Genomic DNA, 17,930 nt, shown 5'->3' on the forward strand with positions numbered 1-17,930 from the left:
ACACGCTCCGGAATATGTATACCATACATACATGTAATTACATACATGCATATAATTTTGATTCTTTCTATATTAGCTGTGTTCGATGGTAAAGAGATCACACTTTGATGAAATGCATTTTATGCCAACTTTTTTATTTTATTGCCAAATTTTCGGAAGCCTCCCCTTTTATCATGGATGACATTATGTATTTAGGCTTATAATGAATATTATGAAGTGTTGTTAACATGCTAACAGTGAAGTAATGAATACACCGGTCAAGTTTTCATCACAAAGTAAACTAGTAATTCATTAGGCCAGCCGGTCTATTCCAGTCTTCTTGTGATTAACTATGTTCCCACATCAAAACCCATAAATTGATCGACATGAGAGAGTTACACAACATCTAGGGGTTTCCTTTCATTTCCCCTTTGCAATATATAGTGCCAGGAAATTTACGATGAAATCCTACACCATTCTAGATGTAATTACTGATCTACATGCATGTAGGCTGAATTTAATTTATGCTGGTATGTATTGTTACGTGTGGTATAACAGAGGATTGGGCGTTGGTGTGTGGATGTAAATTTATGCATTTTTTCACCGTTTGGTGAGTGTGATACATCGCATGAATAACCAGAATCTTCTCTGGTTTCGGACAAATATTGATTAGAAATCCTCCCACAGTAAAGTGATTAGCATAAATTAAAATGTCAACACAATTTCGATTGTCATGAATATTCAACGACTTCTTTTACACACAAATCATTAAATCGTATTATCATCCGCGTTTACATGAATATACCACATTGAATGTACATGTACGGGTGTCGTATGCGTTCTAGTAACTTATGATAATAATATATATTTATTTATTTATTTTAAAGGCAATATGATGTTGTGATTATATTTCTTTTAAATTTCATCTTCCAGTTGACAGTCACTTAGATTTTTCTTTAGACCTATACGTTGTAGCTCAAACTGATAGCCCATACACATGATAGATCAGCAGTGTCGTGAATTGTTAGATTTTGACAACTAGTTCTATTAGTACTCGACATAAAGCTTCTTATTTATAAATACTGCGTACTATTTATGACGATGCTTACATTTTGTAAGTCAATCCTCTTCACAGAACATGATTTTTAATGTGTGAAGAAGAATCACTAGGTATCCCACTCCTGCCACCCGATAAACAATCTCATCATTGTAAAGAAGGATTTCGAAACGTTTGACAACAAGTTCTATAAGTAATCTTCATGAAGCATCGTATTCATAACTTTACATCATTGTAAAGTAGGATTTCGAAACGTTTGACAACAAGTTCTTTTAGTAATCTCCATGAAGCATCGTATTCATAACTTTACATCATTGTAAAGAAGGATTTCGAAACGTTTGACAACAACTTCTATTAGTAATCTTCATGAAGCATCGTATTCATAACTTTACATGCGATGCTTTTCCGGAACGTGGTTAAACTTGAAGACGTCAAAAGGGATGAATCATTTCGTGTCATTCTTGAGTGCGCTGATGAAAGGTTTTGTCAATTTCGCCCAGCTTTTGATTCGTCAGTATTGGTCAGGACTGTCACGTTTCGGCCTTGGGCGTATATCGAATAGCATGCGATTCGCCCCTTGCATTACGGAGTTAGCCGACTTTTCGTATACGAGATAACCAGGTTCGATTCTATTCTTAATTAAGAAGGTTCTCCGATTGAGCAGAAACACAGTTAGCGCAGACGTTTATTCAAATTCTTTTGGTTTCCACTAATTAGTTAATTAGAAATGAATGAATCTTATTTCACAAACGGTGATACCGAATTCGAGGTTTCCATTACTATGAATCCTCTCTTGGGCGAGATGTCTATACATTTCGATCTTTCTCATCCCGTCAGCACTCCGCTAATCACGTTCGCCCTATACGTCTTTTTTGTCACCAGCACACCCCTTGATGCACTCTGAAAGCAAACAGAAATGAAACACTATCCTTCATTCCTTGGGATATGCCAAACATATCGAAATAAAATATACCTCTCATCTTTTTGTCGCCTGCTCGTTGATTTTGTTGTTGCTATCGTGTGGACTCGATGTATGTGTTTGTGATTGATAGACGCATTGAATGATTGTAATCGCAAAATGTCTCCTATTGCGTATTATTTTTGACGATGTTTACACTCTATAACTCTATTTTCTTCTCGGAAAATGATATTTGATGTGTGAAGAAGAATCATTTGATAAACCACTCCTGACATCCGATACACAATCTCTTCATTGTAAAGTAGGATTTCAAAATGCTTGGAAAACATCTGAATTATTTTTGTAAAGGTGACACAAAATTGAACTATATTTGCTTAACTTCAGTTAGTTATAAAAAGTAGCTTTCATGTTAATATCATACCCAACAAATCATTTGTAGACAAGTCATGTACTTTTTGTAACTATCGCACAAAATTAGAATCGATTTGATAAGTATTTTTCTCTTCTTGCCGTTACAGAATGGCGGCTCTGACAACGGGGGCGACTCCATACTCAGACGGACTGGAGGTGAACTTTGGTGGGGGTCCAGCCCGAGAGCCTCCCCCACCCTCACCCGAGGTCACACAGAAGAAGACTAAATCACCCGCGGGTTTCATCGTGTCTCTGCTGACCAGTAATCGTTCTCTCTTCATCTTCAGCGAGGAGAACTTCATTCGGAGATGTGCAAAATGGCTAACCGAGTGGCTATATCCTTTACTGCATTCATTTTTATACATTAATATACTAACGAAACTTGCTGTTTTATTTAATGCTGGTAGGGTATTGTTTATAATGCATGACAAAATGATTTTGATTTTGTTGAAAGGAGGTGAATTATTTTAACTTCTTTAATTTACAACATAACCCTAATTTTATGCCATTTGTATACTAGCATGTATTTCAACATGAAAAGCGTGAATTATTTACGTAATGGTACCCATAATGCGTTCAATACAACAATGATAATGAACCACATGGATGTTAAGTCTCTGTAGTCATCTCAACTCAATATTCCTTTAATAATAACTGATAATGGAGGTTCTGTACTAGATCAAACATGCTATAAGTTAAACGTATGTTTTCGATTTCTCTGACATTTGCTAGGCGAAGTATAGATCTATCAGAGTAGTACCCATATGCCTCTATATGTGTTTAAACACCAGGGTCCATAGTCAATAGTTCCCTTCAATTATGAATAATTTCTCATGACATTCATAAAAGGCAATATGCGATATATCAATGAATAATTCATGTTTCGTAATGTCACTCTGAATCAATACTTCACAATTTGGCTGTATAGTCTAGTGGAATAGTACAACCAGCAGATATAATTGTATTATAATTTGCGTACACATCACTAATTTCACATTTATAATATTGCTGTACATGACACGCGTGATATTAATATACGCATTCCCTCTCTTCCGTATGCGGCGCTCCATACAGGCAGGGTTAGATCGATACGCGGCATACCAGGTACATAATACACGAATCAATACCAAAGCTTACACAGACTATACTGCCTCATGCCATTGCCATATTGTGCTGAATTGCACAAAGACACAATGCGCTTTGACAATGGCGAAATTCATTGATGCAAAATTAATATTACTCATGTAGACTGTATTTTGTTGTAGGCCTACCTCATTACGTTAAACGATGATGCAGTTTAATTAGTACCATTCATTTTCTACTAATAAATATCAATATCTTTTTCAGAGCAAGTCGCTCATGTTTAACCTTTTAATGCGAATAAGACATTTTTCGTCCAGTGCTTTTGATGATGATTGCGCTTTTTAGGGGAGATGATCATCTGTTCATGTATCTCATTATCTATCTTTTCAGGGAACATAGTAGTAACTCCCCTATTAGTCATACCGAGATGTAGTGATATTTCTGAATGACTAAGATCGAAGGTTAATGTATAATTCACCATGCAACTAGAAACGAGGTCGTTATTAAGCAGTAAACATACAAGTAATTTTAGAGATAAATTTACCACTGCACTATACTCGCCGAATATTAAAGTATGGTTTTCATTTGTTTACTTCATTTTCTTTCAATATTTAATAGCCCTATGTGTTTTTACATTTCCGGGAAAGATAATTGAACAGGGAACATCAGCTCGTGGCATACTAGTATATTCTCCTACTCCGCCCTTTTCATGTTAAACGTAATTCGACCTTAAGGCACAAAATCCGAAACAGCTGTTGTCACGGTATATCTGTATGGTCCTTAAACCGTGGACGTATATATCAAAATACAATGTGTCATGCCCTTTAAGCGATTACTTACAGTTTGATATTTACAAGCATACCAATGCCTACAAACATGTATATATTTAAGGGAGTATCTGTCATTCCATTTTGATTTTACTACCGTTTTTTATGGGCACATCAAACAACGGATATCCACCAAAAGATGTTATTCAATTGCGTTTAAATCAAGGGCAAAAGTAGGCCTGCTTCGTGCGTTTGCAAAAATCTAAGATCGAGTTCTATTATTGCGCTGGATTTATATGCGATGAGAAACCACCACACGGCCGCATATTGAGCTCCCCTTGCAAGACAGTGATTGAAGAATTCGACATAACAAATCACTCTGTGGCATCTAAGACTCATTCAAAGAAAATAGGACTCGACGTGTAATTCCTGCACTATAAAATGGTCATCAATTCCAGCGCAGGTCACGTGACTGTTGCTTCGATTCACCTCGCGTTGCTTTCATCACGTAACGTTTCCATCTTGGAAGGATGAGATTAGAGAAAGAGATGCAGCCTGAGCTCCATCCTACCTCACTCTCTCTCTTGATGAAATGGATGCATGACATTAAAGGGCATCTCATATCTTGCAACCATCCAACTGGGGACTCTCCTTCCTGCAACTAATCCACACTCAATTCGTTTTCAATTCTTTACTTTATACCAAATGAAAAGACAAGACAGTCATAAAACAAACTTCACAACAAACTTCACAAAATGAAATTATTTCATATGTTTATAGAAAAAGTAAAGGGGTATAGGTACTTTTAAAATATAACCCCCGTTTTGATCAAGTTTCAAATAATATTATATGCCTGTATAATTTAATACGAAAGCTCCTGTACGCTTTTGTTCCGTGGCCATTAAAGCATGTATTTATTTTAAGATTTCACTTTTATCAGACTATCACTGTAAAAATGATGTATTTGTATCGTTAGTTCACTACTGTCTAGAGATGTATAGAGTCTGAGCATAATGCTAGTCCTTTTCGAAAAAAGGTAACCAGAAATATGTACGTACACGCTCCTTTCCAACCAGAACATAATATAACCTTCCTTCTTTGTAAATAACGCAATATCAAAATTAGAACCATACATAAAACTTGTTTTAGCATGGATCAACAAAGTTATTTTAAAAGCCCCGTAGACATGTTAAATTTCTCTTTCCTATATTATGTTCTGTATTATTATTATGAATTCCTGGAAATAATGAAAATGGGAAAATTAGATATTTACTTCATTACGTGGTCATGACATCCTGAGGTTTTGCTCACAGTTTACATAGTTCATTGGTGTAAAGTAAATTCTCACTCTGTAATACAGCAGGGAGGCTTCTAGAATATCACATTAACCTATAAACTTGGTAATTTTGAGATCGTGTTATTATCCTCGCATAGTTTATTTCTCACGAGTAATATTACTCCCACAAAAGCAATAACGCATCCACGATCCATCTGTTGTATTGGCTAAGCAATATTACCCGGGTTGTACGAGCAAATTTAGTCCAATCTTGTAAATATAGCTCGCATGATGATATCAAAATTGAATTTGTCACATAATTCAGTCTGTCTGGAGAAGTATTTTCACTTTTTTCTATGATTCAGGTAAGGGCAGTGTATGCGATGTGACAAGTACTCAGAAAATAGAAGACAGTTTAATTCCCTATGATATTACTTTACGTTGTTCACGCAACTCCCAGGAGGCATGTTCATAAGACATGCAAAGTACCTACCTAGTAATTTCTATGTCTTATTATATTATACCATCTAGGAAAACACAACAGCAGCATAAGTGGCTGCCAAATTAGTAGACAAACTCCCCCCTTCCAAAGACTTTTTCAGCGCAGACAATGATTGTATTCGTGACTTTTACGAAAGAAAAGGTGTACGTGAAAACAGCTTCGAGTTATTACCAATCAGTGAACAATTTGTTTTCAAAGAGTTACGTAAGTTGAATGTATCAAAAAGTACTGGGTTAGACTTGATTCCAGCTAAATTTCTAAAAGATGGTGCGAAGGTTTTATTTAAGCCTCTAAGTTACTTAATGAACCTATCTATCTTGACGAGTACTTTTCCAGAAGATATGAAAATAGCAAAAGTGACTCCACTTTATAAAAAGAAAGATAAAACTGATGTTAGCAACTATAGACCTATTAGTGTTTTAAGCGTAGCATCAAAGATTCTAGAAAAATCGGTCTGTGTTCAAATTGAAAGATACTTCAAAGAAAATGATATAATTTATGAATTTCAATCTGGTTTTCGACATGATTATTCGACTGAAACATGTCTAATTCATTTGACTGATTATTTGAGGAGAGAAACTTCCCAAGGGCGCTTTGTTGGTATGGTGCTCCTTGATCTGCAAAAAGCTTTTGATACAGTTAATCATTGCGTCTTATTGAAGAAGTTACAACTAATGGGTTTTGATAAGGCAAGTTTAGATTGGTTCAGATCCTACTTATCTAATCGGCACCAAGTAGTGGCCATTCATGATATTCGTTCCAAACTAATGCCTATAACATGCGGTGTTCCTCAGGGAAGTATTTTAGGCCCAATTCTATTTTCAAGTTATATAAATGATATGTGTACTTGTATAAAAGACTTCAAACTATTATTGTACGCAGATGACAGCGTACTACTCTATTCAAATCCTGATCCTAAATATATTGAGGAAAAGCTCAGTGAACAGCTGTCTACGTGTGTCGATTGGATGACTGATAATAAGCTTTCTTTACACTTGGGAAAAACAGAAAGCATTTTATTTTGTTCTAAAAGTAGTTCTAAAAAGTCATTTGAATTCAAAGTGAGACACAATAATCAAGCAATCAAGAGAAAAGAGTCTGTGAAGTATTTAGGCATTGAGTTGGCTAGCGCAATTTCATTTTCATCTTTAGTAGAATCAGTTGTAAAAAAAGCAAATTCTCGTCTGAAATTTTTGTACAGATATCAAAGTTGTATGGATTTAAAAGCAAGACGTACACTCTGTTTTGCTCTTATTCAATGTTTATTTGACTATGCTAACCCTGCATGGTACAGTAACATAAACAAGTCAGATCAAAAGAAGTTGAAGATTATACAGAACAAAATGGTGAGATTTATCAACTGTTCTGGTCCAAGAACTCATGTTGGCTATAGCGAACTTTCTAAAGCTGGTTTTCTTGAAGTCGACCAAAGATCAAAACAACTCGCAATGCATCACGTGCATAAAATATATCATACTAGGTCGAATCATTATATTCGATCCAACTTCGATCTTGTTATTGACGTACATGATTATAATACAAGAAATAGACGATTCAACTTTAACTTACCAGAAAGAGTAGGTAGTATTGGAAATTCGTTTTATTACAATGCCATAAAACATTGGAATTCCCTTCCCAATGGTGTAAAAGAAATAGGAAACTATGATCATTTTAAGAGGAAATTAAAGGAATACCTAATACTTGACAGTCAGAGAAGAGAAGTGAATGACATGTTATATGATTGAAATTGTTATTCTTCTGTCGGTTCATACTTTTTCATGTTGTATATACTTATGTTTTCGTACGTTATAGAAATTCTACAAATTCATCATTATTTTCCTCTTCTTCCTTCTCCTCTTTTTCTTCTTCTCCTTCTTCTTTTTCTTCTTGTACTTAATATCATTTCTATCATCAGTTTAATGTTGTTATTATTATCTTTGATAAGTAGTTCTTTTAATTTTCTTATCTGTCTGTAAATATTACTATTTTAATTTATTAATTGTATACATGTCTGTAAGGGACCCCACTGGAAATAAGCTCTCGAGCTTTCGTGGGTTATCCTGTTCAAGCTGACTTATTTTTGATCTGTTATTATTGTATATTGTTGTATGTTGGAAGCTTGTCGAATAAAAATCAATCAATTAAGATTTTATTAACTAAAATGAAAGAAAGATAACGAAAGCATAAACTGTAGTTGCATGAACTATATAGATCTTCGGATGATATGGAGTCATGGGTCCCGGGTTATTATGTCGTTTTATTTGTACACAAGTTTAATTACGATAGAAGATTAGAACATGACATGTTGAATTAATAAGCATCTTGTGTATGCATTGTTACCATCTGAGGAAGATTGAGATATAAGTGCAGTATGACTTCCCCCTTCCTCATAATATATCTAGAATAGAGTATATATCAAAGCTATAACGGTGCCCGTTAACATGGCGTATGTGCGTCAATTCAATATTGCTAATCATTCTCTGAACTATTTAGGTTATAGTTCGTCATATAATAATTACTCTTGGGAATTTGATCGAATAGAAAAATTTGATATATCAAATGCATGGGTGATTGTGTTCATGAACAATATTATTGGATTATGAATATATGAACTGGAACTACAAAACACGAATCGGTAATTGGGGACCTATAATGACAAAACTACGTACACGCTACATGTGCGTTTTTACTGCAATTTAGTGTTATTAGCAGTTAATAGAAAATTTCAATTTCTACGAACTGGCTTTTATTTATTTATCGATTGTACTTTCATAAATAAGATTCATAGAAAGCTACATTAATATTTGTAATAATGATAATTAATAATTGTGATAATAGTAACATTTGCATAGCGCTGAATATATCTGCTTACAAGAGATTCTAAACGTACATTATGCGACATTAACATACTGTTTCATGTTGAACATGATTAAAATAAGCGAGCTTCGCTCCTTTTTTGTCGCCCCTTCATAAATTTCGCATCAACACGCAAGCCTAGCCGGGGAAGGTCACATTAGACTTGTGGGACATTATACGTGTCGAATCGAACCGCCGCAGCTAGTTATATCCAAATCCAATATGGCCGACCTGCGTTAGTGTTGTACAACTGGGACTTTGGGTTTTCTCAGAATGTGATTTTATATCTCTTTATTGTGACCTATATTTGGAAGTGTTATGATATATCATTTGTAGGTCGTAGGTAGAAACAGTTTGATCAAACTCTTCTGATATCCTTCAAACGTGTCGAAATCGAAAAGAATTGAGGCCTCCCCCCAACCCCCCCCCAAAATGTCTCTCATTAGAATGGAAATAATAAAGAATATATGAAATAGATCTACTGCATTCTGTCCATGCATAACATAATTTAAACCGAAAAATGGGGGGAATACCACAGCTATACCATTTAAATGTGAAGGATAAAGAAAATTAGAAATTAGTTCTTACAGTCGACCAATGCAATAATCATCTCCACGATACTGTTCTCAACCCTTCCACAATAAATCATGATGTCATAATGAAAAAAGCAAATACCTGCCATGTTTTCCAGGAATCCTACCGAGTCATCTCCGCTACTGAACGAGATTATAGTACTTACAGTCTTTTTTCATAAATCCATATATTTTATATTTATTAGGAATATAAATAAGAAAAGATTAAGCTTTTTTAATTTTTCCTCTTTCGGGATTCTTTCAACACAATAAAGTGTGTTTCAAGCAAAAGCAAAACATATCTGCAATCGAACTTTGATATGTGATTTTCAAAATATAACTACAGGCTGTCTCAGAAGGCTATTAATCACTCTTGGTTGTCTAATGGTTGTCTTGGCATCATGGAAAAAATGGTGTCGAATATTATAATTACAAAGCCTGGCTAATTCCATGTACTTCTCGGTTGCCGTAGCAATAGAAGCTAACATTCATGTATGTCTTGGAAAAATGAATTCGGTGCGTTTGATCCTTACATGAAAGATTTATCACGTGATAAAGCGAACGTAATAAACACTTCACTCAAGCGAATAAACGACCATTTTCATGCATGCAAGATTTGTACATCCCTTTCCATTACATCTCTTTGATACTAATATACAATTTTCAGACCTTTTATTTGAATGATGGTTATACCAGCACATTATTTCATTTCAGTTACGTAATCTCCACGATGAGTGTTTTTTTTTTCGTGATGAAATCCACAATTTAAATAGGAAAGAAACTAGACCATGTGATGTAAGAAGTGAAGACAAAAAGAAATCGATTTCAAACTCGGCATAATTTTTGTGGTTTTCTTTATTAACAGGAACTATGGAAATATCTATCATTCGATGAGAAGAGAAAATGCTATTCTCTCCCGCGGAGGAAGTGAGCTTTAAATTGCCTAATAAAATGCACACTTAATATGCCAATGACAAGAAAGAGAGAGGTTTCGCAAGCTGAATGTTAATGAATTATTCATCCATTCCCATCCACTGCAAAATTCTTCCTCAACTCTGTACAAGCCGACTTTGCCTATCTAAATAACACGTATTTATAGAGTGTATAAAATTGCACTGGCGAATTCATTGGGACGTAGCATTGTGAATTTTGAAGTTGAAATGGAAGCCAAGGTTTCTGGCGCGAGTCCGCCATTTTAAGGTTGTTCATCTTGAATTATTAGCAGGATAGGAGCCGGAGAAAGGTAGCTTTATTATGTACGGTTCAAGTGCCCAACGTCGTATCTTATAACACTCTTCTCTGCATTATGAGTGCTTCGGCAGCTTCGCCTTCACCTTCTCTCTATCTATCCTTCTCTCCCTCTCTGAATCTCTCCCTCTCTTCAGCGCTCCATCCCTACCTCTCCTAATCTATCCATCTCACCCTCTTTCAATATCTCCATCTCACCATCTATTCATCTCTCCCTCTATCCATCTCTCCCTCTTCATCTCTCCCTCTATCCATCTCTCCCTCTTCATCTCTCCCTCTATCCATCTCTCCCTCTTCATCTCTCCCTCTATCCATCTCTCCCTCTTCATCTCTCCCTCTCTACCTTTCTCCCTTTCTTTAACTCTTCATCTCTTCATCCCTTCATCTCTCCCTCTCTTTATCTCGTCATCTCTTCCTCCTTCACCCCTCTCCCTTTTCTCTCTCTCTCTCTCTCTCTCTCTCTCTTTCTTTCTCTTTAATCTTGTCCCACGGTTTTTTTTATTCTGTCACGCTCCGGTATTTCATAAGATTTCCCTTTCCTTAATTACTCTTTCCCGACTTCTCATTGTCTTTCATCCCAATCATAACCAATCACCTTTCCACACAATTTGTTTATTCATATTTCTTTTCTATTATTTGTTGTTTATCTGTTTAGCATAAATTTGTCATGCAAAGTGCATATGGAGCAATATTTTATTGGTTTTGCGCAATATAAAAAATAATATGGTATGTATATAGGCCTATAGTATATATGTATGTACTTCGCTTTGTTCATTTCGCTCTTTACATTCACCCCGTCTCAACCTTTACTCTGTTTTATTCTAATAAATATTCATTTCATGGATGGTATATATATGTTTTATTTATATGTGTTTAACCCGTTTTGAAACGGTTTAATTTCCATTACACTTCAGCACATTATGTGCATTCAGCAGATGTGAGATGGAGGTGGAAGAGGTGGATAATATGAGTGGGAGAGATAACTAAGAACTCTTTCAATTAATGTGTTTACCAATACCACGCAAAAGGTGTAGGACTACTAGAGAGTGGGATTGGAGAAAGAGAAATAGAGAGGGGTGAGGAGAGATGGAGAGAGGCTGTTAGAGAGGAAATGAGTTTGTTTCAGTTGAGGAGCTAGGCAGAGAATCGAACGGAGTCTCATCTTACAGTCCCCCGAGACAGCCCGGGACACTTCATCGCCTATAGCTCAGAGCCTCTCTAGCTGAATGATAAAATCAACAGCCAACATTATACATTCACAGAACAAAAAAAAAGAATCCACTTCATTTCGTACAGACTTTCGCTTTAGAAGATTAGATGTGTTAGGAATGGGGTAATCTTGGCGCGCCGTGTAACAGCTTACCCTCATAAAACAAGACAAATAGATTGAAAAATCTCCGGAGGAAAATAGGAGTAAAATATATATGGATTTACTTTAAGAATCAACGCTCTGTGGCAAATTATTCTGATATTTTTTATTATATTTTTTTATTTTATTATTTATTATTAACCCATACTAAATCAGAGATGAAGTCATTTTCCATACTAGTACATAATTCTGTTCAGTTAAGTGAAATAACATGGCATCATCAGATTTAAGGTTTTGTTTTTAACTATAATCATCACAAAAGAATCAAAAGTGCCTATTTTCTATTTTACAGATATCCCCTGCATATTTCAAGCTGTATCTTCTGCAAAGTTTACCCAGCTATACAATATAAAAACAGTATCGAAACAATAGACTCCTTTTGTAACACGAATCACTGTTTTTATAACTTTCTCAAAGGTATTTTTTAACATTATAATGTTTATAACGTTTAACTTTACTGTCCATTATAATCGATGGAAATTCGTGGTATTTGAATTGTATACGAATGCATTTACTTGATGCAGTTTTAAACCAGGGGCGAATGTTCTTAAAGATCCCGAATGGTACATTTAATATTTTTGTGACGAACCTCTAGTGCTCATGTCCCAGTTGGTACTCAAAGAAACCCGCGCTTCGTCGAGTGTCTCAATTTGCGACTCTTTATTCGGTAGGAGCGAGAAGAAGGTTTGTACAGATCGTGACCGAATTTCATCTTCTCTCCCGTGATTGCTGACAGTCGAGAGGTAGATATATCTTCTCCTTCTACTACCACCCCTCCCATTCTCTCTCTCTCTTTCTCTCTCTGTATATATCTCTCTCTCTCCCTCTCTCTGTATCTCTCTCTCTGTTTCTCTCTCTCTCTCTTTCCGCCTCCCCTTTCTCTGCCTCTTGCTCCCCTCTACATTTTTTAGTCTCTCTGTTACCTTTTTTCTTTATCTCTCTGGACATTGTGTATCGTACGTCCTTATTCCCCTCTCTTTCTTAATATTTTCCCCCTTCCTTCCCTCTTTCTTTATCTCTGCCTCTCTCCGTTTCTCTGTCCTATCCCATCTTTTCTCTGTATCTCTCTGTCCCCCTCCTAATATGTGTATCTACCCCCTTTCCTTTTTTCTTTCTTTCTGCCCTTTGTTTATACCTAACCCCCTCCCCCCCTCTCTCTCTCTCTCTCTCTCTCTCTAATCTCGGCGGGGGAACACGTCTTTGCAGATGTAAGGTCAATTGTATTACGAATTCCATGTAATGTCCTCCTCTTCTCCTTCACAACTCTTAAACAAAAATGCCTCGTTAAATTTGATCTCATTTTCTTGAAATACCCCCTCGCTTTCTCTTTCTGTCTCCTTCTCCCTTTCTCTCTCTTTTCACCTCTCTCTTTCTCTCTCTCTCTGTCTCTCTGTCTCTCTGTCTCTCTTTATATATCCCCTCTCTTTCTCTTTCTCTCTCCATCTGTACTTGATTGTATAAGCGCTGATGGAATGAATATGGACTCGACATATCTAGGGTTAACTTCATTTGAAATGTCATTCACTCTCCCCTCCAATTCACAATGCTCGTTATTCCAAACGTTTTCAGTATTTTCCCCTCTCTTGCTCTCTCTCTCTCTCTCTTTCTCTCTCCCGCTCCCCTTTCCCACCTATCTTCTCCTATTTCTCATTTTATCCATCTATAAGTTTTTGATTGAAAAATCTGTGACACAATACAGTCAATTTTTAAGAACAAAGCAAAGGACAGCCCCATATTTTTCTCCTCTCTTTACCCCCAGCCCCAATATCCAAACATTGTGGATTTTATTTCTTGAAGTTGAAGACAATTGTATTTAGAAAAGGAAGGCTGTGAGATTCCCAATACTCTAAAAATATGAGTAACTGTTTATGGGACTTCGGATTTGATCGATAGACGGCTGGCTGCTTTTCCCGTCCTAAAAAGCATTCAGCATGAGACTCTGTCAATATTTGTAATCAGTTAGAAATTTTTTCCGTTGGTCTGATCAATCTTGTAATGGTAACTTAATTATGAACATTTATATTGACAATTGATTTACCCACTCAAGATTGATTTCAATATAATCATTTAAATTTGTAAGAGTAATTATTTTCAATTGATATTGAAGTTATCTTGTTTGCGAGATAGTGGTGCAAGATTAATCTATATTCGTGCCTTTTATAACAAAATTGAAGGTTTCAATGAGCAAGTCTCCCCGCTCAAAGAGTTATAATATATTTGGGACCCCTTTGCCCGGTCGCCATTATCAGGACACTGGCAGTAATAAATGCCCGCCTGTAGGAAGTTCTTAGACGCAGAGTGGTGACATACCTCCAGGGTAAGGACAGAAAGTGTTCCATGTGTTTACCATAGTGTGAGGGTGAAGAGATTCGGCACCTGTCTCTTAACTTAATTATGTTACATCATCGGCTATTGATGTACGATTATGTAGGCCGGCCAATTGCCTATCCCCTTTCCTGAACGGGAAAAAGGTGTTTCCAAGCGCTCAGATTGGACTGAGGAAACTGGTTAAGGCGATACACCTGTACATTGTCAGGTTTATTACATACACTGCCTTTTTTGGACAAAATAATGAGGTTTCGCGTTAGGTTGGGATGTACTTCTTCTAGACGACAAAACCCAGAAACATATGACTTTAAAAGGACTTCTGGTTCTCGACGTTTTAGTCATGTTTCATATATTATGCAAATGTATGCTACAATCGTCGCCAGGAAATAATCATACAAAATGCCTAAGCATAAAAGATACAGAAAAGTTTTGATATGAGACTGATCTGACAACAAATATGAAAATGACACCTCTGTGAAGATATGAATACATATGCCATGTATAGATTCACAATTAAATACAATGGCAAAATGTAACTCATTCACAACCATCATGTCTATATAAGTGGCATTATAATTGTATATGTTCCTCGTGTGTGAATAGGTTCATCTGCATTCACTACGTTCACATCCAATCTGGATAACAAGCATACGTGTATAATGGCGGATGTTTTTACTTACTGATAAGACCTGTCTCTCGTTGATTTGAATTCCCGACATCCTTCCATCTTAGTTCCTCCTTAAATCGATAACGTGTCCTCCTTTCTTAACTAGCTCGCGATGAATGCCAAATAAGAGGATGCAAGGGTGCAAGACCTATTGTCTTAAGGTTGTTTGTATCTATGGAAACCGAAGGAATAACAAAAAGGGCGCTAAATTGCCTTTACTTGCATGGACACATACCGTACTTTACGATGCCACACAATCACCATGTAAGGGCTGGTCGATATATATCTATAATTACACAGACTCTATTTTTATAATTGAAATTCGCCAGTCCAATCTTTTTATTCCGTGAGTACGGAAGCGTTGATACTTTAACAAATTTCATAGTTTGCATGCCAGCATATGAAAGGTGCAGAGCGCTGCTGTCGATCTAGGAGGCATGCAATAAGTTCAACATAAGTACATAAAACTGTTCCTCTTATTAGATTCTTGAGACCCTTTCGTAATGTTAAATACCTAAAGTTGTTTTAGATTATAAATATAGCCCTTTTCCCCTCAAATCCCCCCCCCCCCCCTCCTTTAAAATTTGCCGGATCTGCCCCTGGCAGTGTGGATAGCGTTCTTCAAACTTACCTTGAAATGAAAAGATCGTCCATGACGCATTCTCACAAGGTCGTATTCGGTCGGTCGGTCTCTCTCAACATATGGTTGGTGCCATCACTGCATCAGCCTTCTAGCTGCAGAGAGTAAAACCTCGATGTTTTATAGAGCTTACAAGGTCCTCCTCTGTCATATTGAGATTTATGACTTGAAATGGCGTTAGAGAGAGAGAGAGAGAGAAACGTAACATCTACAAAATAATCTGTCATGTAATTTTTCATCTTCAAACAGCAAAAATCCATAATCGAAATTGTCCTTGAACATCCTTTGAATAATATTATAGTTCGAAGACTTATGTATAGGCCTACCTCTTCAGTTAATTAAGATAATAAAAATCTCATTGAAGTTAATATTACGATCCAGCTACATGCCAATACAACATTGGGCTTTTTAGCTCCACTGTGATTAGCTAAATTGCACCTATCATGGGTCCAATCTAGATTTAAGTTAATATTTATTTAAAAATTTGCCATTGGAATTAGAAACTACCAAAAATTCATTTTGAGACCACCTACAGTAATACATCTCAGGCCAAAATGAAGTGTGTAGGTGTATCTGATACATTGTGATATAAGCTGCATAATGATTGCCTATCTTTTTCCCGATTCATTTCCCGTATCACCTCACCGCGACATTGTCTCCCGCAAACGGAATTTACCCAAGACGAGTAAATTAGCAATGCCCTCGTTTCACATCTAACGACGATAGCACATAGGGCAGCTTCTATCTCAAGGGCTCGCTGCCACGATTAAGTATACTTCGTCGGACCAAATATGGATGCAAGTATTGACCTCACATCCCGAATTAAATCGTATTGAGTATTTTAAGTACCTTCTCCTTTAGTGCATGGTAGTAGTAAATGTAAAAATAGTTGGTAAGAATTATTAAGCAATGCTCATCCAAAGCGAGATATGAATTATTATTCCTTTTTTTTTCTCGTTAATACGCCAGGCCCTCCTCCCCTCTGTATAATATATATCTGAGAATCTGAGAAATAATGAAAATGACAAGTTTAGATGCATTCCCGCCAAAGTTGAAGGTATGTCTTTTTAGTTTTGCATTAAACGGCTTTTGGCGTGACCACAACTGCAGTTAATGCTGTTGTAAGGTCAATATAAGAAACCTTTTTGCTTGTCCTAAATATTATTGCCAAGGGTCGGATAAATCATCCCCCTTATATTTATCAAGAGGATCTCACACACAATATTTTGAGTCGGGAGGAGATTTGATGATAAACTATGAATTCGATTCCCAAATAGTGCCCCTTAATGGCGATTCCCGCTTTCTATAACCACCACGGTATACTGATTTACATGTGTAAGTCATTCGGGAAGTCATTACACATGCAAGCCAACAAAGATTGCACGAGATGCCAGAAACTTATCAATATGATTTTGCGTGTCAAGTATGAAGCGCAATGCATGCGGATTTTGCGTAATTTCCCCGTCCCCGTCAAACGCAAACTTTACACGAAGGCATACACCTAAATATAGAAGGGTTTGTTTGTTTGTTTGTTTATTTGTTTGTTTGTTTGTTTATTTTATTTTAGCACGGTCGCATACTTCAGCCAATGGCTGTTCTTCAGCATGGCCGTACATACAAAAAGCAAACACAATTTTACACAAAAAAATACATTAGAGATTAACAAGATATACATGCAAAGTTAAATTAAACATACTTATATACAAATCGGTTAAAAGGCGAGAAATCCAAACAAGCCCTAATTTAGAAAAAGATAGGAAGAAAAAAAATAGAAGAGTAACAAATCAGTTGATTTGGTTTAGACCACTCTATATCCTAAAAGGCAAGTCGCTTTAAGCTATTACAGCCCCTTTTCTTCTTATTTCTTTGTTTAGTATGAGGCGCATTATAAATGTGAGCTATTATTATTATGATTATTTCTTGATTAGTGGAACTATACAAGTTCTGGAGAATTAGAAGTTATGCACTGATAATTTTGATGTACATGCATTTTTCGAAAAAGTGAATGGCGGATTATTTTAGACTTTTTCAGAGACATAATATCACCGTTAAAAAAATGACTGAAAATGGTTTAAAGAAATGTTATTTAAGGAAGAGAAGGGGCGTAAAAATCTTTTCTCGAAACAAAGTTTTTATGTCTGTTTATGTACCAAAGTAAATGTTTGTATATTGTATCTCAATGATTAGTTCATAAATTGGTTCAAGATAATGCGTCGTGCTATAAGTTTGTATATCTATGGGATGTGACTCTTATAT

General features: G+C 36.1%; 1 protein-coding gene across 20 annotated transcripts in view; it reads left to right on the top strand.

Annotated features, from left to right (window-relative positions):
- The window catches only part of LOC574743 (non L-type Cav channel), a 189,830-nt gene that overhangs the window by 19,589 nt on the left and 152,311 nt on the right, over positions 1 to 17,930 (top strand). For all 20 annotated transcript variants that reach the window (XM_030997790.1, XM_030997791.1, XM_030997800.1 and 17 more), the window contains exon 2: positions 2,474 to 2,701. In XM_030997790.1, the coding sequence (XP_030853650.1) occupies positions 2,475 to 2,701 (227 nt within the window). In that variant the 5' untranslated portion in view covers position 2,474. The remainder of the gene's footprint in view (positions 1 to 2,473; positions 2,702 to 17,930) is intronic.

Source organism: Strongylocentrotus purpuratus, unplaced genomic scaffold (genome assembly GCF_000002235.5).
Source record: "Strongylocentrotus purpuratus isolate Spur 01 unplaced genomic scaffold, Spur_5.0 spur5_scaffold_4, whole genome shotgun sequence".
NCBI lineage: Eukaryota > Metazoa > Echinodermata > Echinoidea > Camarodonta > Strongylocentrotidae > Strongylocentrotus > Strongylocentrotus purpuratus.